This window comes from Nyctereutes procyonoides, unplaced genomic scaffold (assembly GCF_905146905.1).
Source record: "Nyctereutes procyonoides isolate TBG_1078 unplaced genomic scaffold, NYPRO_anot_genome, whole genome shotgun sequence".
In the NCBI taxonomy this organism is placed as follows: domain Eukaryota; kingdom Metazoa; phylum Chordata; class Mammalia; order Carnivora; family Canidae; genus Nyctereutes; species Nyctereutes procyonoides.
Genome location: NW_026575052.1, coordinates 3,798,928 through 3,826,102, shown reverse-complemented (window position 1 = coordinate 3,826,102; position 27,175 = coordinate 3,798,928). Strand labels below are relative to the sequence as shown.

The window sequence follows — 27,175 nt, the reverse complement described above, 5'->3', positions numbered from 1 at the left end:
GTTGGTTAAGTGTCTGCCTTCAGTTCAGGTTATGATCCCAGGGTCCTGGGATCGAGCCCCACATGGGGTTTCCTGCTCAGCAGGTAGTCTGCTTCACTCTCTCACTCTGCCCCTTCCCTCTGCTTGTGCTCTTTCTCGCTCAAATAAATAAAATCTTAAAAAAATATATGCCTGAAAGTTATATTAATTCATAGACTCATAAATGCCAATGAGCAAATTAAATATTAGGTAACTGTAAAAAGAAAAAAAGCTGAAGCCCACATAGGCAAGTGAACTCCAGGTCACTCATCTAAGCAGGCAGCATAGCTGGAATTAGAGGATATGATAAAAGAACTTAAATTAAAAATAACTGAAAAAGAAAATGTATGTTTTGCTGTTTCTCTAAATATATATCTTATTTTTTTCTTAACTTTCTACCAACCACTTCTCTCACCTCTACTCCCTATGAGGTTTAGATCAGCTACAAGCCCAAATGTTTTTTTTTTTATATATAAATTTTTATTTATTTATGATAGTCACACACACACAGAGAGAGAGAGAGAGGCAGAGACACAGGCAGAGGGAGAAGCAGGCCCCATGCACCAGGAGCCCGATGTGGGATTCGATCCCGGGTCTCCAGGATCGCGCCCTGGGCCAAAGGCAGGCGCCAAACCGCTGTGCCACCCAGGGATGCCAAGCCCAAATGTTTTATTCTCTAGATTATGTCATTAAAAAAATAAGGATTTTTGCTTACATCACTGTAAATAAGGATAGCTGGATGCGTGCACAAGCGTGCACACACACCCCTGAAAGATTAACAATTATTATTCCTACCCAGAACATTTTTTTTACTCTCCAAAGTTCAAAATTATATAGCAATTTCTTTGCTGTTATTAGAGAGACAGAAATAATTTTCCTACTTTTTCAAATATAAAACAAAGTAGGATATATATCCCAAGGGTACAAAGCTTAACCAAACTATTTTCATTAGAAAGGGACTCCAGTTTTGAGTCATAAGAACAAAAAACAAAAAAAAAACAAAAACAAAAAAAACCCTCCAAATTCCTAACTTTAACAATGACTTGAATATAAAAAGTGATTCTAATTAAAATTTCAAAATAGAACTGAGCTTCCAGCATGACATCCACATTCCAGTAATCCCCAAGATAGTCTGAAGTGCACTGTGAGAACAACAATATTCATACACTAAAGCTGCTGCTTCTTTCTTACAAACATATTTTCTTCTCTTTATTTCCCTTCCAACTCACAAGACTAGAGACAGCATGGACAAAGAAAAATAAGAAAAATGGATTGAAAGGGATGCGTGATCTTGGAATCCCGGGATCCCTGCATAGAGCCTGCTTCTCTCTCTGCCTGTATCTCTCCGCATGTCTCTCTCTCTCTCTCATTCTCCTGAATAAATAAATAAAATCTTGGCGCAGCCTGGGTGGCTTGGCAATTTAGTACTGCCTTCGGCCCAGGGCCTGATCCTGGAGACCTGAGATTGAGTCCCACATCGGGCTTCCTGCATGGAGCCTGCTTCTCCCTCTGCCTGTGTGTCTGCCTCTCTCTCTCTGTGGGTCTCTCATGGATAAATAAATAAATCTTAAAAAAATATAGATAGATAGATAGATAGATAGATAGATAGACAGACAGACAAAATAGAGACCAATATCTATTATTTAGTTTCACATACACACATAAAACAGTTCCCCAATGAGTTTTCCTGCATCATCTTTTTAGCTGGAGTTAAAAACACATAGGGCAAAGTATTTATTACACCATGTAAATAACACCTTTCCAAATATAATCTGTACTATGCTTTATGTTTTACAACAAAGATCTAAAACTGTTTTTACTGTTAAAAAAAAAAAAAAACCAACATACCACAATTTCTCCAAAGCGCTGGAAGATGTTGCGAAGGTCATGGTAAGTAGTGGTTTTTTCAAGGTTGCCAATAAAGAGAGTTCTTGTTGCTTTGGGGTGAAATTCATCTATCCTTTCATCCAAAGGACGAAATTCATTTTCACTCTCCGTTTCTGTTAAGTGGGATGGGGGCAGGGTAAAAAAGAAAAAAGGTTTTTTTTTTTTTTTTTTTTTTAAAGTAATCTCTACACACCCAATGAGGGGCTGCGAATTCATAATCAAAAGATCAAGAGTTGCATGTTCTACTAACTGAACACCAGCCAGGTGCCCCAAACAAAAGTGTAATTTAATGTGTATTTATATATCATGGGAAAATCTACACTTAAGCTAAGTCTCTAAAATATTGGGCTTGAATATCATACAATCTAAAAAATTAAATATACATTTTCAGAAACAGCTGCCTTTTGCTAACTCCAAAGGCTAAACAAACTTGTCAACAAAACTTAGGGGGAAGGAACACATTCTTTGATCTTTAAAACAGAAAAGTGGACTGAATTTCAGTCTGTAAATTGATTTGTTTTAAAAATAATCACTGACACAGAAATAGATTTTAAACCCCAGCAAATATAGTAATTACTTAAATCTAATCTTAGGTTCCAGAAATTATGCAGCAGGCTCTCAATGGGAAGTATAAAACTACAATCTGAAACACATATAAAACTCAACTGAAAATAGCTACATTACTTAATTTACTTTATAACATTTTAGAAAATAGCATTTTACATTTGTCATGCTAATTAACACAGCCCAAGTGTCTGAATGTAGCAACTGTTAGATACAAGAATAATAACTGTTTGAAAATTGACTGAAGTAGCACTTACAAACTTGCTACTGCAAGGTCCCTAACGACAAACAAGAGGAGACTCAAGGACTCCTATGTTTTCTATTTCTTATGATCAAAAGCCCTGGTTCAGTGTCTAATTCAACCATGTCTTTTCTCTGAAACTCCATTTCTAAACCTGGTCCACAGCAGATCATTCAATGTTTTGTCAATAATAACTATATAACACAGCCTATATGTTCTCTCCCTTTTAATGTAAAACAAAGCCATACAAAAAAGTTAGTATTTAATCGACTTGACTGAAACAAAGTGTTTAGGTCCATGCACTGCATATTACTGATGTCAACAACAAAGATATTAAAAAGATTCAACTTCTGAGCTGCTGAGTGAATTCACACAGAACACACCTCACTCCTGATTCCAGTTTCATAGCTCTAATGGTAGCTCAGCTTAATCTTTCTAGCCTCATCAAGGAATATGTACTTCAAAAAAAAAAAAAAAAAAAAGGAATATGTACTTTCATGGAGTCAGTTGGACCCAGAAAAACACCAGGGCTCATGCGCTTGACTTGCTTGACTCTATCCTGTATTTTCATTGTATTTTCCAGGGAGAGATCTCATTTCAAGATCAACTAGGTCTTCTTGAAACTACCTAACAGAGGGCACATATTTAGGAATACTTCATTTAAAAGGGGAGAAAAATAAAAGAAAAAATAATTCAGAAATATCTTCAGCTTTTTATTCCAAAAGGCAGAATGCAACCATTCAAATCTATACCTGTTTTATTTACACCATATAGCTCAGTAAACATTTCAAAACCAGAAATTCAGTTTAGCAAAGATTTTTATAAAGTGTATTTTCCACATGTAATCTATTTAATCTTCATGATCAGTTTAAGTCTTAATGCCTATGTATCACTGAAAAAACTCTACTATCCCGAATTTTCATGTTTACTGGATTGCAATGCTCCACACAGGATTAAGAAAGCATAATCTTAGAAGCCAAGCCACCAGGGGTCTATCTGCAAAGATGGGCTTCTTAGATTTAGATCTTTTTTTTTTTTTTTTTAATTCCAAGAGGTCCTTGACCTAAGGAAACAATCACCTCCATACATTTCAATACAAAACATTTATGACTTAACCATCCAACAACATAATTCCAATGTGAGTATGGAGACATACTCACATTCCATTGCTTTCAAATATCCCATTCAATAAATGTCTCATGCTGTCCCACTGGGAAAAATACCTTCAAGCTTTCCCAATGTCTGAACCAACCAATCTTCTCAAAATCTTCCATAGTGGGTGTGGTTAAAGCCTAATTTACATCCTGGGTGCTAGTAACTAATTAGGTAAAAAAAAAATTACAGTAAAAATGTCAAGCTAGCCTTATCACTTGGAGATCTGAGGGCCATCTATTAATAATGCCCCAAATTAGATTCCCAGCTACTTAATAACTAACTATACATGGCTCTAAAAACTATATGGATTATACATCCTAAATATTATTCTTCAGGCCAATTGTGACTTGTTCTAAATGTGATAAATAAGAACTCCTGAGTTGTACTCAGTTCAGTATAACTTAGGCCAGTATGTCTCAAACTTGACAGACGAGAGAATGCAAGGGCATAACCCATAATCCCTTTAAATTCCTGTGTTTATCATAAAATTATGTACATTTTGCAGCCTTCCCTCTAAAAACTCTGTGCCTATTTTAATATATACAAATATCATTTATACATTTTCATCAGGGAAATTCAATTTTTCCCTTTAATTGTCAAATAAACTAATATTCCAAGAGAATGGGCTATGTTTACCCTATAAATTCCACTCAAGGTTTTAGTCGTTTGTTTGTAAGCTCTACACCCAACATGAGGCTTGAACTCACAACCCTGAAATCAAGGGCTATATGCTCCACAGATTAAGCCTGCCAGGTGCCCCTCAAAGTCTTAATCTTAAAGTCTGTCTCAGCTACATAATGTGACTGCATAATTTAAACATTTGTTTATTCCTCCACAAATTTACTTGTAAGTTGTTATAAATCAGGAGTTCCCCAACTTGAGTATGTGAATTCTGAAAATTATGCTGAGACAGGGTCAAGGAGTCTGCATTTTAAACAAGCACTATAGGTGGTTCTGAAACAGGAGAAACACTGACCCAAGCCATGCTTCAGAAGACTTTCTGCCTTACAATAGGTCTTATAGGCAGGTTCAAACTAATAAACCGTCCCCTTGAAATTCTCAGTGGGTCACACTCCTCAGACTTAATCCTGATTTTCTTTGTTACTATCTTTCAAGGTCATAGAAACTAGAACAACAGATCCCATTTGTGCTGGGCATAACAGAAGTAAAACTGGTCTAACTAGCCCCTCAAATAAGCGTAACAAGTAGTCTGTTTTCTAATTCAAGGTAATTCTGATGTCATTCTCCAAAGAACTATATCCTTATCTCAGTTAGTTCATTCTTTAGGGAAGGCAGGGCTCAACAAAGGCTAAAAACTACACTTTCCAGACTATTCGATGTCAGCATTTTTCCCTTACAGGAACGGATCTTCACCCTCCCTAACCAAAATATAATTTCATTCATTTGACCAAATGTACTCAGTCTTTAAAATAGAAGACTTCGGAAATATGTCAATAAATAAAGCTGGAAGAACACCAAGATTCAGAAGAGGCTGCCTTTTCATAAGTGGAAATACAAATTATACTAAAAATTAGCCTCCTTTTTCTTACCTGGTCCTATCCATGCTGTTACTTCAATCTGCATGCCAAAGAAAAGTTTTCCTTTTGATGCAGTCAATGCTTTTTCTTGGTCCTCTTGCTGCCGAAAGAACACCAGACCATACCTCTCTTCTGAAGTTCCATGGATCTGCACTGAAGTCACCTTTCCAAATTTCTTAAATTCATGGAAAAGGCCATCTTTAAGGCTTGTATCTAAATCCCCCCCAAAAAAACAAGGTGTTTATTTTTCTTTAGTTACAACTTAATAAGTAAGCTACAAAATCTTTAGCTTGATTTTTTTTATTTTTTTTTTATTTTTTGCTTTTTTAAAAATTTTTATTTATTTATGATAGTCAGAGAGAGAGAGAGAGAGAGAGGCAGAGGGAGAAGCAGGCTCCATGCACCGGGAGCCTGACGTGGGATTCGATCCTGGGTCTCCAGGATCGCGCCCTGGGCCAAAGGCAGGCGCCAAACCACTGCGCCACCCAGGGATCCTGCTTGATTTTTTTTTAAAGATTTTATTTATTTATTCATGAGAGGCACAGAGGGAGAGGGGGAAAGGGGGGGGGCAGAGACACAGGCAGAGGGAGAAGCAGGGTCCATGCAGGGAGCCCGATGTGAGACTCGATCCTGGGACTCCAGGATCATGCCCTGGGCCAAAGGCAGCGCTAAACCGCTGAGCCACCCAGGGATTCCCTAGCTTGATTTTTTTTTTTAAAGATTTTATTTATTTATTTGTGAGAGACACAGGGAGAGAGACACAGAGAGAGGCAGAGACACAGGCAGAGGGAGAAGCAGAGGCTGGCTCCATGCAGAGAGCCCAACATAGGACTCGATCCCGGGTTCCCCAGGATCATGCCCTGGGCCGAAGGCAGCGCTAAACCGCTGAGCCACCCGGGCTGCCCCCTAGCTTGATTTTTGACTTAAGTTTTGTTAGCATTAAAACATTTCTCTTCCAGATAAGATAACTCTAAAATGGCATGTTAGAGACTCCTGTACAATTCTGAAAGTAAACAGAGTATTGGAAAATTATCACACTGGGTATTTGATAAGAATGATATTGTGGCTATGAGAAAAAATGCCTTCCTATTTTACAGACAACTACAAAAGTATGTATCTTTAAGTCGGTATGAAACGATAGAACATCAAGGATTCACTTATAAAAAGAAAAGAACAGGAAAGAAGGAAAATGGAAAGATTAAAGCAAGTCTGACAAAATTGATAATTTTTAAATCTGGGGTATGGAGTAAGGGGTGTTCATTTTGCTACTACTACTTTTGGTCTTTTGGTTAAGTTTAAAACTTCCATGATAAAAATTTTATATACACATATACATATATACATCTATAAAATTTTTATTTTTTTATTTTTTATTTTTTTGTTTTTATTTTTTTTTTAAGATTTTATTTATTTATTCATAGAGACAGAGAGAGAGGCAGAGACACAGGCAGAGGGAGAAGCCAGCTCCATGCAAGGAGCCTGACGTGGGACTCGATCCAGGGTCTCCAGGATCACATCCTGGGCTGCAGGCGGTGCTAAACCGCTGCGCCACCGGGGCTGCCCCACATCTATAAAATTTTTAAAGACGTGAGAAAGCAAGCTGTATTTCTAGCTTTCCAAGCATCACGTCAATGATAAAATTGTGTGGGAAGCAGCAGGTAACATGCTAATAACTTTAAGGTCTTCTACAGATGAATCATACCATCTAGGGAGTCTTGTGTTAATTTGCTTCATTATAAAAATTAAAATTGTAAAGAAAGATAAGCTAATTTTACCCTCATCCGCTCCTAAACAACTAAATAATCTAAATCAAAAGCTCATCAATATTTGTCCCTCAGTATCTCCATTCACAAACCTGGTATGTAGGTTTTTAGTGGCTGTTTTAATAAATAATTTAAGTGGGATGCTTGGGTGGCTCAGTGGTTGAGCGTCTGCCTTTGGCTCAGTGTGATCTCAGCGTCCTGGAATCAAGTCCTCTGCCTACATCTATGCCTCTCTCTCTCTCTGCATCTCTCATGAACAATTAAATAAAATCTTATAAATAGGGACATCTGGGTGGCTCAGCAGTTGAGCATCTGCCTTTGGCTCAGGGAGTCCCGGAGTCCCAGGATCGAGTCCCACATCAGGCTTCCGGCATGGAGCCTGCTTCTCCCCTGCCTGTTTCTCTGCTCTCTGTCTCTCATGAATAAACAAAAATTTTTTTTTAAATCTTATAATTAAATAATTAATTAATCACTGAAATGAGCTTATCTTAGAAATACTAAGTTTGGTATTTGTTAGTTTGACCATCTACTAACAGTTATTTACATGCTCAATATGCCTAATGTAGAAATAACAGTATAGCATGGTCCGTTGTCAAAAATATCAGGAGTAAAGACTTCAGTATAGTTTTATGCTAAACTTTACCATTATTCATTATTTTCCTCATTTAAAATGTTACTATTTTGTTTTGTTTTCAAAGATTTTATTTATTCTTGAGAGACACAGAGACATAGGGAGAGGGAGAGGGTGAGGCAGACTCTCTGTGAGGAGCCTGATGTGGGACTCAATCCCAGGACCCCTCGATCACGACCCAAGCCAAAGGGCAAGACACTCAACCACTGAACCACTGAGGCCCCTAAAATGTTAGTATTTTGAAGTGGGTTTCCTATCATAATTTTATGTTCAAAGTTTTTTCACAGAACACAGGACTCCAGGATGATATAACAAATTCAACTGAAAATAGTATTTCTATAATTTCATATCAAATATCCCTGTTTTGGGATCCCTGGGTGGCGCAGCGGTTTAGCGCCTGCCTTTGGCCCAGGGCGCGATCCTGGAGACCCGGGATCGAGTCCCATGTCGGGCTCCCAGTGCATAGAGCCTGCTTCTCCCTCTGCCTGTGTCTCTGCCTCTCTTTCTCTCTCTGTGTGTGACTATAATTAATAAATGAATGAATGAAGATGAATGAATGAATGAATAAATAAATAAAACAAAAAAATTTCCCTGTAGCAAAATACCTAACCCAGAAAGCATATTTAAAGTATAAAAAAATAAAAGTGCTTTCTTTATATAACACACACCAGTCTTTATGTATGTATGTACATACAATGTGCACAATATATACATACATATGTATGCATATATAGTAAATACAAGTAACATGCAATCTTCATATACATAGAGTTATAATCATCACTTGCTTTTTCTTACATGGAATTAAGTATTAATGAACCACAAGAAGAAAGCTTGTTGTCACCATAAAGCACAGAATTTAAGTTGCTCAGTCTCACATTCCCCCCAGCAGCAGAGGAAAGTACACCAACAGAAACTTTTACCTGTAGAGCGTACTGGAAGATTCTGAACCTTGATCCCAAAACTTTTACGTGGCTCATCTTTTTCCAGGGATGAAAGCAACTGGGAAGTAGGTGCTGGGACGGCTGCTGACTGAACAGATCGGGCGGGAGAGTCGTCGCTAGAACTACTGCTGGAATCAGTGCTGCAGAAGGGCAAAAACAAAAACAAAAACAGAATGAGTAGCATGTAAAACTTCTTAAAATCAACAGGTAGAAATAATTAAAAGCAACCATATACATTTCTGGTCTGGGATTCTGGCCACCCTCCCCTCTCCACATCTACTTCATACTCCCATCTTGGAAGGCAGAACAGAGCAAACACCAGCCTGAAACATGGAAGCAAAAGTAACGATATTTTACTACCACATGCCCTCCTAAAGACAAATGTTTCATTCTGTGCAAAATGTGAACAACTTTTTCTGAATGAAGACTAATAAATATAATAAAATAATAATAAAAGAATAGTGAATATGTGGTTTTGGATTCAGAGACCTCAATTCAAATCTCAGATATAAAGCATGTATCCTTGGACAAGAAATTTAACCTCCTGCTAAGCCTCAGTTTCTACATCTATAAAATGGAAATTAAAAAAAAAATAAAATGGAAATAATAAAGTACCTATCTTGCAGGGTTACAAATTAAATAAAATAACCCACAGGTTTACAGGGTTTGGAATATGACACCATCAATAAATGAAGTGGCACTGCTCTGTTACTATTATTACTGCTGCCACCGCCGCCACCACCACCACCATTTTAGGGGTGTATTAATTTTGAGGAAAACAAAAGTATTCTAAATAAATTCCTAGGTAATTTAAAGTATCTGAGGGATTAATGAAGAAATATTATGTAAGTTACTTGAGTCTTGTTGGTTTAGGCTCTTTCCCTCTGAGTAATGTGGGAAATGAGTCAATGAAATTGAGAATTTAGGGGATCCCTGGGTGGTGCAGCAGTTTGGCGCCTGCCTTTGGCCCAGGGCGTGATCCTGGAGACCCGGGATCGAATCCCACATCGGGCTCCCTGCATGGAGCCTGCTTCTCCCTCTGCCTGTGTCTCTGCCTCTCTCTCTCTCTCTCTCTCTGTGACTATCATAAATAAATAAAAATTAAAAAAAAAAAGAAATTGAGAATTTATTATTCTTCAGTTTGATACAATCCTCAAAGGGGCAAACAGTTGAAAGACAAGGAGAAAATATTACCTACATACTCAGATTAAGAGAGAGATATATTTAAACAAGTTTATTATACCTAAGAACTACATGAATAATAGGAAAGTCTCTTTTCAGTACTGGATGTGCAAAAGACTGCTATGGTTTTCTTTTGTTACAGCATTCTCAAATATATTAATAAAAAGCTATTTACAGGATCTGCTATTTATTTACAGGCTTCTAAAATTTTGCTCTACACTTTCCCCTCCCTATCATGGAAGACTTATCTTTTAAGCAAATAACTCCAGGGGAGGGGGGGTTAATTCACCTCAAGTATACCCACTAGAGGAAGACCTGATAGTTTTTATCATCTGGGCTAAAACCACAGCTCTCATTGTACAGACAATCTCTAAACCAGGCAGATAAATAAATCCAACTCAACGAACTAAGGCAAATTTGCCATTGCTTTTTAATAAATAAACAAATATAAGAAAACAGGGTATTCTAAGAATTTACACGGCATTTTTGTTTAGCTCTCAGATGCTAAGGCAAAAGATGAAAACATCACAAGGTTATCAGAGCTCCCTGAAGTTTGAAACACAGAGAAAAAAACCTATGCTAGTAAGATCTAAAAGGACATAACTGAGTTACAAAATACAAACTACTTGGGATAGAAGCCTCAAGATAGGACTGCAGATTGTCACTGTGAGGTTAGGCTTCAGTTTTCTCCATAAAAAGATTTTTTTTTTTAAGATCATTCAGTAAAGGTAGTGTTACTAACAATAAGTAAACAGGATACTATATTTTCATTCAAATTAAGGATTAATAAAATTGTCTTTTAGCACAACAATCCTTGTTATATGTATTAAGTCCTACAAGAAAATAAAGAGTATTGGGGAAGCCACCATATGATTACAGTATAAGATATGTTATATAAGATTACCAGCTTAATTCCAATGACTCATTAACAAAAAAAAATTAAGAAAAATACTTTAATTACAATAATGCCACTATTATAAACACCGAAATTCCTTAGCAACAGGGGGTAAAATAAATATGGGCAAGAGCAGAATTTCTGCTATTGAAACAATCAATGAGGCAACAAACACCAAGTTCTATATAAGCCTCTATCATAAAAATGCAGGTGAGGGGTGCCTGGGTGTTTCAGTCAGTTAAGCATCTGCCTCCACATGGGGGGGGGGTCCCTGCTCAGTGGGGAGTCTGCTTTGCCTTCTCCCTCTGCTCCTCCCCTCACACCCCTACCTTCACCTGTGCACACTCAAATAAATTAGCCACCCAGATGCGCCAAAGAGGGAAAGTTTTTAAAATGAATTACAAAATGATAAAATGACTTCACTTCTGGGTTCACATTTCAATATGCTAATCTAAACTGCAATATGCATTTCCAGTGTAGTTTAACTAAACATACTATAGATTTTAAGAGCATAAATCAAAATGGGAAAAAAAAAACAAAAAATAAAAATAAAAAATAAATCAAAATGGGGGCACAAATATAGACCCCCCCAAATACTTTCCTGTCCTATTAAACTGACAGGAACCCCAAGTGCCCAGAAAAGCCCTACCATTTTTAATTTTTAAAAATTTCAAAAAAATAAATAAATAACTAAAATTAAAAATGAAAAATTCCTGTTTTTATAATTTTGTTAAAACTAAAGAATCACAACAGTTCATCAAAGCATATGATATAAAGGTGCCCAGGTGGCTCAGTAGGTTAAACATCCAACTCTTATTTATTTTCAGCTCAGGTCATAATCTTGGGGCCATGGAACTAAGCCCTGTGTCCAGCTCCGCACTGGGCATGGAGACTGCTTAAGATTCTATTCTCTCAAAAAAAAAAAAAAAAAAAAAAAAAAAGATTCTATTTTCTCGGGCAGCCTGGGTGGCTCAGCAGTTTAGCACCGCCTTCGGCCCAGGGTGTGATCCTGGGGACCCGGGATCGAGTCCCACGTCGGGCTCCCTGCATGGAGCCTGCTTCTCCCTCTGCCTGTGTCTCTGCCTCTCTCTCTCTCTCATGCATAAATGAATAAAATCTTTAAAAAAAAAAAAGATTCTATTCTCTCTTCCTTGCCCTCTGTCCTCAAACTCTGCTCCCTCGTGTGTGCTCTCTCTAAAAAAATAAATAAATCTTTCAGGGTGGGAGGCAAATGATATATATAGTATATAGTTGTTTCATATATATCTATATATATATATATATATATATATATATACATAGTTGTTTCTTGAAGGCCAACAGTAATGAATCAAAATCTGTTCCAATCTAAGGGGGCACCTGGGTGGCTGAGTCCTTAAGCATCTGCCTTAGGCTCAGGTCCTGATCTCAGGGTCCTGGGATAAAGCCCCACATCAGCCTCCCTGCTCAGCAGGGAGTCTGCTTCTCCCTTTCCCTTTGTTCCTCCCCCTTGCTCATACTCTCTTTCCTGCAAGTAGTTATGATGGTATATCAACAGTTTTAAGACAGTAAACTTTAAATTTACCTGGTCACATCATATTACATTTTCAACATCAATTAAAGTTCTAAATGGAAAAGAACTTGAAAAAACAAAAAACACAATTAAAAAATTTTTTTAAAGATTTTGAGATAGAGTGAATGTGGTGGGCAGGGGGGACAAGTAGACTCCCCACTGGGTGGGCAGCCTGGACCCAGGGGCTCAATCCCAGGACCCTTAAATCATGACCTGAGCCGAAATCAAGAGTCTGCTGTTTAACCAAATAAACTACCCAGGCACCTTGACAAAAACAATTTTATTTTATTTTTTTAATTTTTTTTTTATTTATTTACGATAGTCATACAGAGAGAGAGAGAGGCAGAGACACAGGCAGAGGGAGAAGCAGGCTCCATGCACCAGGAGCCCGACGTGGGATTCGATCCCGGGTCTCCAGGATCGCGCCTTGGGCCAAAGGCAGGCGCCAAACCGCTGCGCCACCCAGGGATCCCCGACAAAAACAATTTAAAAGAAATCTAGGCAATGGGGTGTCTGGATGGCTCAATCAATTGAGCATCCTGACTCTGATCTCAGCTCAGGTTTTGATCTCACAGTTGTGATTTCAAGCCCCACACTGGGTTCTGTGCTGGGTGTAGAACCTACTTAAAAAAAAAAAAAAATCTAGTAACACTTTTCCTAAGCCCATAAGACACCTAGTATGAATTACTTCTTATATATGCTTATAGTTTTTAATTAAGATTACTAAGAAAACTGGGGCACCTGGGTGCCTCAGTTAAACAGCTACTTTTAGCTCAGGTCATGATCCCAGGGTTCTGGGATCAAAGCCCTGAGCTGAGCTCCCCTCAGAGTCTCTCTCTCAAATAAATAAAATCTTTTTTTTTTTTAAAGATAGATTACTAAGAAAACTAAGAAGTAGATCTGATAGAAATTTCCATAATAGAAAAACATAATAAGCAACTAGTTACTTAACAATTTTTTTAAAAAGATTTTATTTATTTATGAGGGACACAGAGAGAGGAGGCAGAGACTTAAGGAGAGAGAGAAGCAGCTCTATGCAGGAAGCCTGATGTGGGACTCGATCCCAGGTCTCCAGGATCATGCCCTGGGCTGAAGGCAGGCACTCAACCGCTGAGCCACCCAGGCATCCCAATTCTTTTTTTTTTTCAATGGCAAATAGCTTTATTTTATAGGAACATTTTACCAATAAAAGGAAAAAATAAAATATAGAAATTACAAACGGCAATTTATTCGGAAGCAGATAAAAAAGAATAAACGTAGGGGTGCCGAGGTGGCTCAGTCAGTTAAGCATCTGACTATTGATTTTAGCTCAGGTCATGATTTCATGGTCATGAGATGAAGCCCTATATGGGGCTCCATGGGTAGTCTGCTTGAAGATTCTCTTCATCTACCTACGCACACGCTTTCTCTAAAATAAATAATTTTCTAAAAAAAGGAATAAACAAGCGGTACTAAAGTGTAAATGAGTTGGCAGTGCAGTTGTATGAGCAATTAGTGCATGAAACCAGGTGGCCTCCCAACAAAATCATATGGAGTGGTCAGTGCCCACTGACTTGGTCAGTGGTCAGTGCCCAGTTATAACCTGTGGCAAAGGCTCCCTTGTCTTCCACACAGCAGCTACAGTTTGGGGAGAAGCCCACATTCCTGTGCCCCACTGGAACCCTGCTGCCCCCACCACAGCTGGATCAGCTCCATTCCAATGCAGGTGTCTGGATCAGTAAGCCATTACCCTGGCTGCAGGGAGAGGCATCTGCAGCTCTAGAATCGCCTTGTAACTCTAAAATCCCCATCTGGCAGATCTGCCCTTGCCACAGTCTATAGAGCCCAGGCTGCCAGGGAAGGGACAAGGCCCTCTGGCAATGGGTGGTAACCTCTACATAATTATTAATAAGAGAACAGAAATCAGGATGCTAGGATTCTCTTACCTCAAATTATAGTGTCATATAATCAACTATCCCTGTTCCTACACGCATTTTATACACAGAACTACAATGAGCATTTGACTCTTCACACTGAAAATGTCAACGCACTGGGATACTATTTATAAGATGACTCAAGGCTAAATTTGTTCATCAATGACAGACATTAACATCTGGATCCTTGTATTTGTAAACATTTGATTGTGGTAAATATTTATGTTAGTTTTTTAAAGCTGAAAGATTGAAAAGCATTTAACCAAATTAAGTTGAGAAACAAAAATCTGGCATAAAAGGAAAAAGGAACAATTAAAGCAACTAGAAAACTTTGCAATTAAAAGCTAAGAGGGACCATTTGTTAAAAGCAGATATAATATCAATTTTCCAACAACCTCTCTTCTATCAGGCAGCTAATAATTTTCTCTCTACATAATATATAAACTTGAATAAAGAGGGGGAAAAAGATGTAAAATGCAGATTTTTCCATCAGGCTTTGGCAATTCAAAACACTGTCTTCATGCTTCCATCAAATGAGAAGGAAAAATCATGTAATTTCTTTAATGGGATGTATCACCATACCAGGTAGTAATTCTTCTACATCCAATTTCTTACAGGTCAAAATTTTCAAGATAATCCTATCTTTTTCATGCAGGAGTTCTCTAAATGTGGCTGCAGGGACCTGGGGGTCCCCAAAGTCCTTTCAGGAGGTCTGTGAGGTCTTCCTTATTTCAATTACATATCTGTGTGAGGCCAGATCTTCTTCTACCTCACACAAAAATTATAATAACAGTTTGAATACAGGAGTAGTTAGGAGAACCTAGCTATCTGATTAGACCAGACTTTAAAGAGATTAGCAAAAAAATAAAACGATGCCACTTGTCTCACTATTTTTGGTTTTAAAAAATAGTTATATTACACCAGGTGAAGATCTAAACTTAGCTAGGGAGGTCTCTCTCCAGAAACAAACACAATCTTGAGGTGAACAGCTCCTCCAAAATCAGGAATGAAGATCTTCATCTCCACTATGAAATCTTTATTTCTTTTGGCCTTTTCTTGCTGTTTGCTTTTCTTTTGCCCCTACTTGTTTTGTTTTTTTTTCTCGCTCTTTTAAGGCACAGGAAAACAATGTTCCTTAACCCTGGTAATTGTCACTAAATCTATCACTGAGGCCACAGATGCACAACAAACGTTCCTAGAATTTCTTACTATGGTGGTTTTATTTTTATTTTTATTTTTTTAAATTTATTTATTCATGAAAGACACAGAGAGAGGCAGAGACACAGGTAGAGGGAGAAGCAGGCTCCATGCATGGAGCCTGATGTGGGACTCGATCCCAGGACTCCAGGATCACACCCTGAGCCAAAGGCAGATGCTCAACCGCTGAGCCATCCAGGCGTCCCCCAGGGTGGTTTTATTTTTATTTTTTTATTTTTTTTTCCAGGGTGGTTTTAGATAACAGAATTGCCCACCCCGCCCCCCCCGCGCACCTTTTTAAAGATTTTATTTATTTATTTGAGAGCAAGAGAGATAGCAAGCAAGCGAGCAAGCACAAGCCAAGGGGAGTGAGGGAGGGAGAAGCAGACTCCCCACTGAATATGGAGCCCAGTGTGGGATCATGACCTGAGCTGAAGGCAGACACTTAACTGACTGAGCCACCCAGGTGCCCTCAGAATTGCTTTAGATTACTTATTGGCTGAACAGTGTATCACAGCAAATACTTGCTGCTGTATACGTAGATCACACCTCTGATGTTATAGCACATACAAGAAATTAGCGAACAGGCCACCTGGCTAAAACAGGCTGATGCCCCTTCAGGTACATGTTTGGTTCACAGGGCCCTAAGGAGAATACTTCAGTCTCTTAGCATTATGCAACTGACAGACATCATTGCTGTCTCCCTAGTGGGCTATATTCTCAGGGGTCTTAAATTTGTGTTTGTAGCCATCAGCAGAACCTCAGTCTCACTTGGAGAAACAAACAAAATGAACAGCAAAAACAATTCTTTCAGACCTGACATTACAACCCATGAGTTTTTGTGATAGTGCACTAATACTAAATTTTTGGTTACTTTCTTGTGTGTGAGAGGATGACCAAAGGAGGAGGGGTTGGAAGAGAGTTGTTAATTAAGCAAAGAGGCCATGAGACTGAGGTGGTTCCAATACCTTAGCAGGTTATGTAAATAAACCAAAACTTAACCCTATAGATGCTTCAAGTTAAGAAAGCAAACCCAGGGGCACCTGGGTGGCTCAGTCAGTTGAGTTCGACTCTTGATTTTGGCTCAGTTTATGATCTTACAGTTGTGGGATCAAGCCCCCATACTCAGTTCTGCAATTGGCATGGAGTTAGCTTGGGATTCTCTCTCCCTCTGCCCATCCCCTCAGCTCATGCTCTCCCAAATAAATAAATAAAATCTTTAAAAACTAAAAATAAATAAATAAGAAAAAAAGCAAACCTAAGGACATTCACAGTGAATGATGCTTTTCCAAGTGAGGCAAATGCCTACACTGTAACTGATCAAATGATTTGCTTGCTTTGCTTCCACCTTCTCTCTATAAAAAGCCTTTCCCCTAGCTCCTATCGGTGCAACACTCCAAACTACTTCTGGTTGGGCACTGCCCAATTAAATTTTTTTTTAATTTTTAATTTTTTTTTTAATTTTAAAAAGATTTTATTTATTTATTCATGAAAGACACACACACACACACACACAGAGAAAGGGGCAGAGACACAGGCAGAGAGAGAAACAGGCTCCATGCAGAACCCAATGCGGGACTTGATCCCTGGATTCCGGGATCACGCCCTGAGCCAAAGGCAGACACTCAACCGCTGAGCCATCCAGACATCCCAATTTTTTTTTTTTTTTAAAGTAGGCTTGGGGATCCCTGGGTGGCTCAGCGGTTTAGCGCCTGCCTTTGGACCAGGGCATGGTCTTGGAGTCCCGGGATCGAGTTCTGCGTTGGGCTCCTGGTATGGAGCCTGCTTCTCCCTCTGCCTGTGTCTCTGCCTCTCTCTCTCTCTCTCTCTCTCTCTCTCTCTCCCCATGTCTATCATAAATGAATGAATGAATGAATGGATTTGAAAAAAATAAATAAAGTAGGCTCTACGCTGGGCCTGAACTCACAACCATGAGATTAAGACCTGAGCTGAGATCAAGAGTCTGACTGACACCTAACTGACTGAGCCAGCCAGGTGTCCGAAATATATTTCCTTCTAATTGATTTTTGCTCGGGGCATGTAGGTGGCTCAATTAAACGTCTGACTCTAGGTTTCCACTAAATTCATCATTTCAGGACTGTGAGATTGAACCCCACATCTAGCTCTGTGCACTCAGCGCAGAATCCCTTTAAGATTCTCTGCCTTGGGACACCTGGGTGGTTCAGCGGTTGAGTGTGTGTCTGCTTTTGGCTCAGGTCGTGACCCCGGGGTCTGGGATTGAGTTCCACACCAGGCTCCTTGTGGGGAGCCTATTTCTCCCTCTGCCTGTGCCTCTGCCTCTCTCTGTGTCTCTCATGAATAAATAAATAAAATCTTAAAAAAAAAAAAAAGATTCTCTCCCTTCCCCTCTGCCCCTCCCCCACTGGCACATGTGCCCTCTCAGAAATAATCTTTTTTTTTAAAGATTTTATTTATTATTTATTCATATGAGAGAGAGAGAGAGAGAGAGAGAGAGAGAGAGAGAGAGAGAGGCAGGCAGAAGGAGAAGCAGGCTCCATGCAGGGAGCCCGACGCGGGACTCGATCCCGGGACTCCAGGACTGTGCCCTGGGCCAAAGGCAGGTGCCAAACTGCTGAGCCACCCAGGGATCCCCAGAAATAATCTTTTTAAAAATGAAATGATTTCTACTCAAATTACTGAGTCATATCAAATTACTTAATAAGCAAAAATTTCAAATTAAAAGTCTTAATTTCTGATATGGCAAATGTCAATAGATATTACTTATAACAAACTAAAGCTCATAATTTGATATAAAAGGATCCTGAGGGCAGCCCCAGTGGCGCAGCGTTTGGTGCCGCCTTCAGCCTGGGGTGTGATCCTGGAGACCTGGGATCGAGTCCCACATTGAGCTCCCTGCATGGAGCCTGCTTCTCTCCCTCTGCCTGTGTCTCTGCCTCTCTCTCTCTCTGTGTCTATGAATAAATAAATAAAATCTTAAAAAAAAGAAAAGAAAAGAAAAGAAAAGAAAAGAAAAAGGATCCTGAGCCCAGAAAGTAAAAAGCAAAAAGTCACTACTTTAATAGACAATCTGACAGTGATCCCACTTCTATTTTCAACACTTCCACTTCTGATTTAACCTGAATTAACCTCTGTATTATACCTGTTTTTTATAAGAAAATAAGGAAGGAAATACTCATCTCTATGGTCTAGAGTAAGACACCTCATTTTGTCTCTCTCAACTTTAATTTCTCTAGTGAATTAACCAGACCTCATGACCTTTAAAGGTCCTGCTCACTCTAGGTAGGGGTCTATGACTCTCCACCTACTTCTGACCACTCATCTCTGATAGCTCCCAAATATCTGCCGGGTAAAGTCCACATTCTTCGAGAGAGGACCCTTTACAACTTGACCCCAAACTAATTTTCTACCTGCTCCTTCTCATTTCCTTGTCTCGACCCTCTTGTCCCACCAGTATCTATCCAAGTAAGAGCAATATATCGGAGTGCCTGCCTAGCTCATTCAGTAAAAACTGTGACTCTTGATCTTGGAGTTGTGAGTTTGAGCCTCATGTTGGGTGTAGAGATTGCTTAAAAATAACTTTTTTTAAGAGCAATATATCAATTTCTAGTCATAGGCATCTTTTTTTTTTAAGGTTTTATTTATTTATTCATGAGAGACACACAGAGAGGCAGAGACACAGAGAGAGGGAGAAGCAGGAGCTTGACATGAGACTCACTTCCAGGATCCTGGGATCACCACCTGAGCCAAAGGCAAATGCCCAACCACTGAGCCACCCAGGAAACCCAATTTTTTTTTTTTTTAATTAGACATAACTCTTTGGTTAAATTACTTCTTCTCTACTCCTTAGTTTTCTTGTAAATGTGAGGGATGTGACAAGGATTGATTATAAAATGCTCAAGCACTTCGCCTAGCATATAGCAAGCACATAAAGAGCTCTTACCCATACCCATTTATACCCATTTCTATAGAAGACGCCTTTCTGCCCCTCCCTGCCTGCCCTGTCTTTGAAAAGTAACTCCAAAAAAAAAAAAAAAAGAAAGAAAGAAAAGAAAAGTAACTCCAATAAAATGAAGGTATTAAATAACTCAGTCTCTAAGAATAAAATGCAAACTTCTGATATTACTTTAGTGCAAACTGCCAAGGTTCGTTCTTTCTTCTTTGATGTTTCATTAATTACATAAGAATGCTAATGGCTGTTCTAAGGTTCCAGAACTTTAATAACCTGAGTTAAAAATCATGGATACGGGGCAGCCCCGGTAGCGCAGTGGTTTGGCACCGCCTGCAGCCCAGAGTGTGATCCTGGAGACCCTGGATCGAGTCCCACCTCGGGCTCTTTGTATGATGCCTGCTTCTCCCTCTGCCTGTGTCTCTGCCTCTCACTGTGTGTCTATCATGAATAAATAAATAAAATCTTAAAAAAAAAAATCATGGATACGGGCAGCCCTGATGGCACAGCGGTTTAGCGCCGCCTGCAGCCTGGGGTGTGATCCTGGAGACCCAGGATCAAGTCCCACATCGGGCTCCTTGCTTGGAGCCTGCTTCTCCCTCTGCCTGTGTCTCTGCCTCTCTCTCTCTCTCATGAATAAATAAATGAAATCTTTAAAAAAAAAATTATAAATAAATAAATAAATCATGGATACCTGTAAAAACAAAAACAAGTCTTGCATTTCATGCATCCTGTTATCGATGCCCTCCACCATAGGACATTTCTGGTTGTCATAATTGAGGGTGGAGGTGAGGCTTACTTCTACCTAATGAACAGAGGCCAGGGATGCTGTGAAACATACTCCAGCACATAGGACAGGAGAGCCCCACAGAAAAGGATGATCTGTGAACAGTGAATAGTGTCAAGGCTAAAAAACCTTGCTTACATTATCTGTCTTCCCTTCTTTTGAAAAGCAATATGCTAATTTTAAGCTCCAAATCAAACGTGGAATCCTTTAAAGTGACTGTTCTTATTACTAATATATTACTTTATAAAAATATTTGAACTCTGAAACTTACAGAAAAAATGTGGAAAAAAATGTAGATTTCTGAAAATCTGACTCAAGAGGAAGCTAGTATCACTTGATTTCGGAAAACATGATAAAAAGGGAAACTCCTAACAGCTTTTTACAATACGTGCTTTGCCATGTCAATAGCAGAGTCACAATATTATAGACAAAACTGTTCTCTTCAAGTAAGTAATTGATGAAATATACAACACTGCCTCCCATACTCTAGTAAGGTTTACATCAGTGGAAACTATTCCATCCATATTTAAATGGTTTCTGAGTTCGGTAGCTTTATCCTCAACCTAGGGATTCAGGGTGGTAGTTTAGTATCACAATTAGATTTTTCATCACCAAAGTACCATGTTCAGAAGAATTAGTAAAACTTCTATTTGCATATAGAGCATGATGGGGGTATTTTGTGTACAAACACTAAGACATTTTAAATTTGCCTTTTAAAATGACAATATAAAAAAATAAAAATAAAAATGACAATATAACAACAGCAAAAAAACAAAACAAAAAAACAACCCACCCAGATGCAAAAATAGGCACCTTTGTTTTTAAACAGACATTTCTCCAAAGATTTACAAATGGCCAAAAAGCACATGAAATGATGCTCAATATGACTAATCAATAGGGAAATTCATTTGAATCAAAACCACAATGTGATGCTATTTCACACTTATCAGGATGGCTATTATAAAAAACAAAGTATAATGAGTGTTGACAAGGATGAAAAGAAGCTAGAACCCTTATGCACTGCTGATAGGAAAATAAAATGATATAGACATTATAAAAAACAGTACAGCAGTTCCTCAAAAAACTGGAATTACCACAGAATTCAGCAATTCTACTTCTGGGTATTAAACCAAAGGAACTGAAAACAGGCAGCAAGCTTACTGCAGCAGTGACAATGGGATCTGTAACACTTCCAGACTCATAGAGAAGTGACGAGACTTCAGTATTAGAAACAATTAAGGAATAGTAATTTTAGATCATTTGCCAAAATAGCAATCAATGTGCTTCCTACAATTTGACTTCTGAGGCCGTGAAGTAAAGAAATTGGGTCCCGGGGATCCCTGGGTGGCTCAGCAGTTTGGCGACTGCCTTCGGCCTAGGGTGTGGTCCTGGGGTCCCGGGATCGAGTCCCACTCACATCAGGCCCCCTGCATGGAACCTGCTTCTCCCTCTGCCTGTGTCTTTCTCTCTCTTTCTAATGAATAAATAAATAAAATCTTAAAAAAAAAAAAAAAAAAGAAAAGAAATTGGGTCCCAAAGAGTACACCAGACAATTTCTGAAGCCTGTCCATATTCAGGTAGAGATCAGAGAAGCCCAACTGAAAGAACTATGGAATGACAGGGACAACTGTGGACTGAACAAAAGTTCTTTTTAAAAGGGCTATTTTTGGGGCGCCTGGCTGGCTCAGTCAATAAACATGTGACTGTGATCTTGGGGTTGTGAGTTTAAGCTCCACGTGGGGGTACTGAGGTTACCTAAAAAGGAAAGAAGGAAGGAAGGAAGGGAGGGAGGGAGAGGTGGGCTAACTTGAAGATTATGATTTTCTGACTTTGGAGGAACTAAGGTGATTACCAGTAGAAGGAATTACGTGTAAAATTCCTCAAATATTTACTGGCTTAAAAAAAAGAGAATAGAAACCAGGGATTCCAATAGCTATTTGTACATCCACATTCACAGCATGTTTAAAAGCCAAAAGATGGAAGCAACCCAAGAGTCCATGGACAGACAACTAGATTTAAAAAAAAGTATAGTATCAAAATAAAATTGAGTATTATTCAACCGTTAAAAGGAAGGAAACTGGGCAGCCCGGGTGGCTCAGCAGTTTAGCGCTGCCTTCAGCCCAGGGCGTGACCCTGGAGACCCGGAATCGAGTTCCACGCAAGGAGCCTGCTTCTACTTCTGCCTGTGTCTCTGCCTCTTTTTCTCTCTGTGTCTCTCATGGATAAATAAATAAAATCTAAATAAATAAATAAATAAATAAACAAACAAATAAATAAATAAGTGGAAACTCTGACATAAATTACAACTTGAATGAACCTTGAGGACATTATGCTAAATGAAATAAGCCAGTCACAAAAGGACATATACTTCATGATTCCACTGACATAATATATTGAGCGTAGTCAAATCCACAGAGATAGTAAGTAGAATGGTGGTTGCCAGGGGCTGGGGGTGGGAGAATGAGAAATTGTTGAATGGATACAGAATTCCAGTTTGGAAAAATAAAAAAGTTATGGAAGTGGATAGTGGTAATGGTTGCCTAACAATGTAAATGTACTTAAAAATTTTTTTCTTATTTTTATTCATGAGGCACACAGAGAAAGAAGCAGAGACATGGGCAGAAGGAGAAACAGGCTCCCTGCCGGGGAGCCTGATGCAGGACTGATTCCCAGGATCACAACCTGAGCCAAAGGCAGACATTCAAACCCTTGAGCCACCCAGGTGCCCCAATGTAAATGTACTTAGAGCTACTGAGCTATATCTATTTAAAAATGGCTAAAATGGGGGGCGCCTGGCTGGCTCAGTCAGTAGAGCACACAAGTCTTGATCTGGGGGTCCCAGTTCAAGCTCTATATTGGTTGTAGAGATTACTTTTTTTTAAAAAAAGGTTAAATGGTAAATTTTATGTTATTTTGACACACACACAGGACCTATAAAGTAAAATACAAAGTGAGCTGTTATTCTCTTTGCACCTTAGAAAAAGAGGAGAGATTCCAAACAGTCAATGAAACAGGATTCCTGCTGCTTTTTGTCAATAAGATTCTGCTACATCAAAGGGTCTCAAAAAAAAAAAAAGGGTCTCACTATCTGGTTTATCCAGATAAAGTTCCTCAAAATTATTTCAGAGAAAGGAGTTAGCTCTAACTGGTGATTCTACAACTATCTATTCCAAAATATATGGGGAAAGCAAAGGTAATGGAAAAGTCATCTAAATTCTTTCAATTTGGGCTACTTTTTGAGAGAAACTATTGATATATTAAAGAATGGGATTGTATTTTTTATTATGGAACCATTATTTTAATTCTAATTTTATTTTGGTCCACAGATTTCTCCTTCATTAGAAACTACAAAGACCTGGGCTCAGGTTAGGATCTCAGAGTCCTGGGATTAAGTCCCACATAGGGCTCCCTGCTCAGTGGGGAATATGCTACACCCTCTGCTCCTCACTCCACTCGTGCTCTCTCTCTCGCAAACAAAGTCTTAGAAAATAAAAGAAACAACAAAGACTTGTAGTGGGGAAAGATCTGATTAAAAAAAAAAAAAAGATTAAGAGTGAAAAAGACGGGCAGCCCCAGTGGCGCAGCGGTTTAGCACCACATGCAGCCTGGGGTGTGATCCTGGAGACCTGGGATCAAGTCCCACGTCGGGCTCCTCCTGCATGGAGCCTGCTTCTCCCTCTGCCTGTGTCTCTGCCTCCCTCTCTCTCTCTCTCTCTCTCTCTCTCTCTCTCATGAATAAATAAATAAAATCTTTAAGAAAAAAAAAAGAGTGAAAAAGACAAAAAGGAAACCTTTCTTATTAGACAAAGATAGAAAAGAACCATATTCTACTAGCAGTAATTTCTCTTTTTACTACAATCAGCTTTTATTGCTGGCATAAAAAAATTAGTAATTTATTCCCTAAGGACTTATAAGTTTAGTAGAAAGTATCCACCTCAGAAGTTAACTTTTCTTGAATTCTAGTTCTCATCTAGTCTTTATGAGCATTTACAAATATCAAGCATTTATAAAGGTTAAATAAGTAATGGGTTCACTTTTTAAAAAAGATTTATTTATTGAGACGCTTGGGTGGCTCAGTGGTTGAGCATCTGCCTTCAGCTCAGGGCGTGATCCTAAGATCCGGGATGGAGTCCCACATTGGGCTCCCTGCACAAAGGGTGCTTCTCCTTCTGCCTGTGTCTCTGCCTCTCTGTGTATCTCTCATGAATAAATAAATAAATCTTTAAAAAAAAAGATTTATTTATTTTAGAAAAAGACAAACTGTGCATGTACAAGCAAGTGGGGTGAGGGGCAAAGGGAGAGGGAGAGAGAGAGATTCTCTGGTAAACTCTGTGCTGATAGTGGAGCCTAATGCAGGGCTCAATCCCAGGACCCTGAGATCATTACCCAAGTCAAAATCAAGAGTTGATACATGCGGTGCCTGGGTGGCTTGGTTGGTTAGACATCTGCATTGGCTCAGGTCATGATCCTGGGGTCCTCAGATCAAGCCCCACATTGGGCTCCCAGCTTGGCAAGGAGTCTGCTTCTCCCTCTCCCTGCCACTCAACCTCCTTGTGCTCTCTCACATGCACTCTGTCAAATGAATAAATAAAATCTTAAAAAAAAAAAGAGAGAGAGAGAGAGAGAGAATTGATAGTTAACCAACTGAGCCACCAAGGTACCCCCTGGGTCCATTTTACAGGTGAGGAAGATTAATACTAAATAAGTATAGTGATCATGGTCACTAAAGTGGTAACAAACTCAACCACAATAATTGAATAATTGGTTTATCTTCCTCTTCTGAAATCCAAGAGTTTACATAAATGAGGGAAAAACAAAATCATTAAAGACTACTTTAAAAGGTTGGCAGATGGGGATCCCTGGGTGGCGCAGCGGTTTGGCGCCTGCCTTTGGCCCAGGGCGTGATTCTGGAGACCCGGGATCGAATCCCACGTCGGGCTCCCGGTGCATGGAGCCTGCTTCTCCCTCTGCCTGTGTCTCTGACTCTCTCTCTCTCTCTGTGTGTGACTATCATAAATGAATAAAAATTTTTTAAAAAATAAAATAAATAAAAGGTTGGCAGATGTACGCGTGGGTGGCTCAGTGGTTAAGTGTTCGCCTTCGGTTTAGGGCATGATCCTGGAGTCCCGGGATCGAGTCCCACATAGGGCTCCCTACATGGAGCCTGCTTCTCTCTCTTCCTATGTCTCTGCCTCTCTCTCTCTCTCTCTCTCTCTCTGTCATGCATAAATAAATAAAATATTTTTTAAAAAAGAGAGTTTGGCAGAAAATACTGCTTAAAATTGAGCATAAATATCCTGTATGTGGTTAGCTGCCTCACAAAAGATTAAGTAAAAGAAACTCTTTGGGATGCAATTATAGCTGCAGCTAATGTTTTTCAGTTTATTATTTACTGTCTTTGGGTGGGGCTAAGTAAAGGAACATGGAAATAGTTAATCTATAGGATGAGGGCTGGATAATTAAAGTTTACCCCCCAAAAACCCTAAAGGAATATTATTCAGCCTTAAAAAGGAAGAAAATTCTGCCATTTGCTACATGGATGAATCTGTGAAGCATGTTAAATGAAATATAAGCCAGATGCAAAAGGACTGTATTGTATGATTTCATTTATATGAGGTACCTAGAGTAGTCGATTCTGTAGAGGTAAAACAATAAAGCAGTGATTACCAGGCAACTGGGGGAAATTTTGTTTGTTTTGTTCTGTTTTTAAGTAAACTCCACACTGGGAGTGAAACCCAATGTGGGGCTTAAACTCACCACTCAGGCGTGCCCGTATGGTTTAACAAATATGGTTTAACTCAGGTTTCAGTCTCAGAAGAAAAAGCTCTAGAGATGGTTGGTGGTGATGACTGCACAATGTAAATGTACTTAATGCCATTGAACTGTATACTTTAAAATGGTTAGAATGGCAACTTTTATGCTATGTATATTTTGCCCCAATTTTTAAAAAAATGAAGCCTTACAAGTTTTGGATTAAAAAAATATAATTTGAGGGATGCCTGGGTGGCTCAGGGGTTGGGAGTCTGCCTTCTGTTCAGGGTGTGATCCTGGAGTCCCAGGATGGAGACCCAGGATGGAGTCCTGCTTCCGGCTCCCTGCGTGGAGCCTGCTTCTCCCTCTGCCTGTGTCTCTGCCTCTCTCTCTCTCTCATGAATAAATAAATAAAATCTTAAAAAAAACTGTATATATATATACACACACATATAACTTGAGGGGCACCTGGGTAGCTCAATCTGCCTTTGGCTCAGGTCATGGTCTTGAGGTCCTGGGACTGAGCCCCTTGACAGGGAGTCCCTCTGCCCCTCCCCACCACTCATGCTCTATCTCAAAGAAAGAAATACATAAATATTTTTTTAAAAAAAGGAATTTTGGGATCCCTGGGTGGCTCAGAGGTTTAGCACCTGCCTTTGGCCCAGGGCGTGATGCTGGAGTCCCAGGATAGAGTCCCACATCAGGCTCCCTGCATGAAGCCTGCTTCTCCCTCTGCCTGTGTCTCTGCCTCTCTCTCTCTTTCTCTATCATGAATAAATAAAATCTTTAAAAATAAATAAATAAATAAATAAATGAATAAATAAATAAATAAATAAATAAATAAATAAAATTTAAAAAGGAATTTTAAGATGACCAACCAGCAGACACCTACTTACAAAGTGCTAATTACCATTTTACACTCAGGTTTTAGGGGATGGAGGAGTGGAGCCCATGTTTTAGATTCTGCAACAGACAGAATCTGCTAAGTACAAAATTCATAGTAGGTAAAGTAAAAAGCTTATCTTTCTATGTATTGTCATTGTCCCCAAAACACCTTGCCTTAGAATTACTTTTGGCTTAAATTCCAAAGAGCTTGGGCTCACGGAGTCATTATATTCTTGCCCACCCTTGGCCAAGCAGAAAACCTGCTACTCAAGTAACTCAAAGCAAAAAGCATCAAACATTCATTATCCCCAAAGGTTATAAGCAGATATAACGTCTACCCAAGG

The 27,175-nt window shown here is 39.1% G+C and overlaps 1 protein-coding gene across 3 annotated transcripts in view; it reads right to left on the bottom strand.

The window, feature by feature from the left end:
• The window catches only part of SPEN (spen family transcriptional repressor), a 96,711-nt gene that overhangs the window by 23,032 nt on the left and 46,504 nt on the right, over window positions 1-27,175 (bottom strand). For all 3 annotated transcript variants that reach the window (XM_055332548.1, XM_055332549.1, XM_055332550.1), the window contains 3 exons: window positions 8,721-8,881; window positions 5,416-5,616; window positions 1,867-2,018 (listed from right to left, as the gene is read on the bottom strand). In XM_055332548.1, coding sequence (XP_055188523.1) covers window positions 1,867-2,018; window positions 5,416-5,616; window positions 8,721-8,881 — 514 coding nt within the window. The remainder of the gene's footprint in view (window positions 1-1,866; window positions 2,019-5,415; window positions 5,617-8,720; window positions 8,882-27,175) is intronic.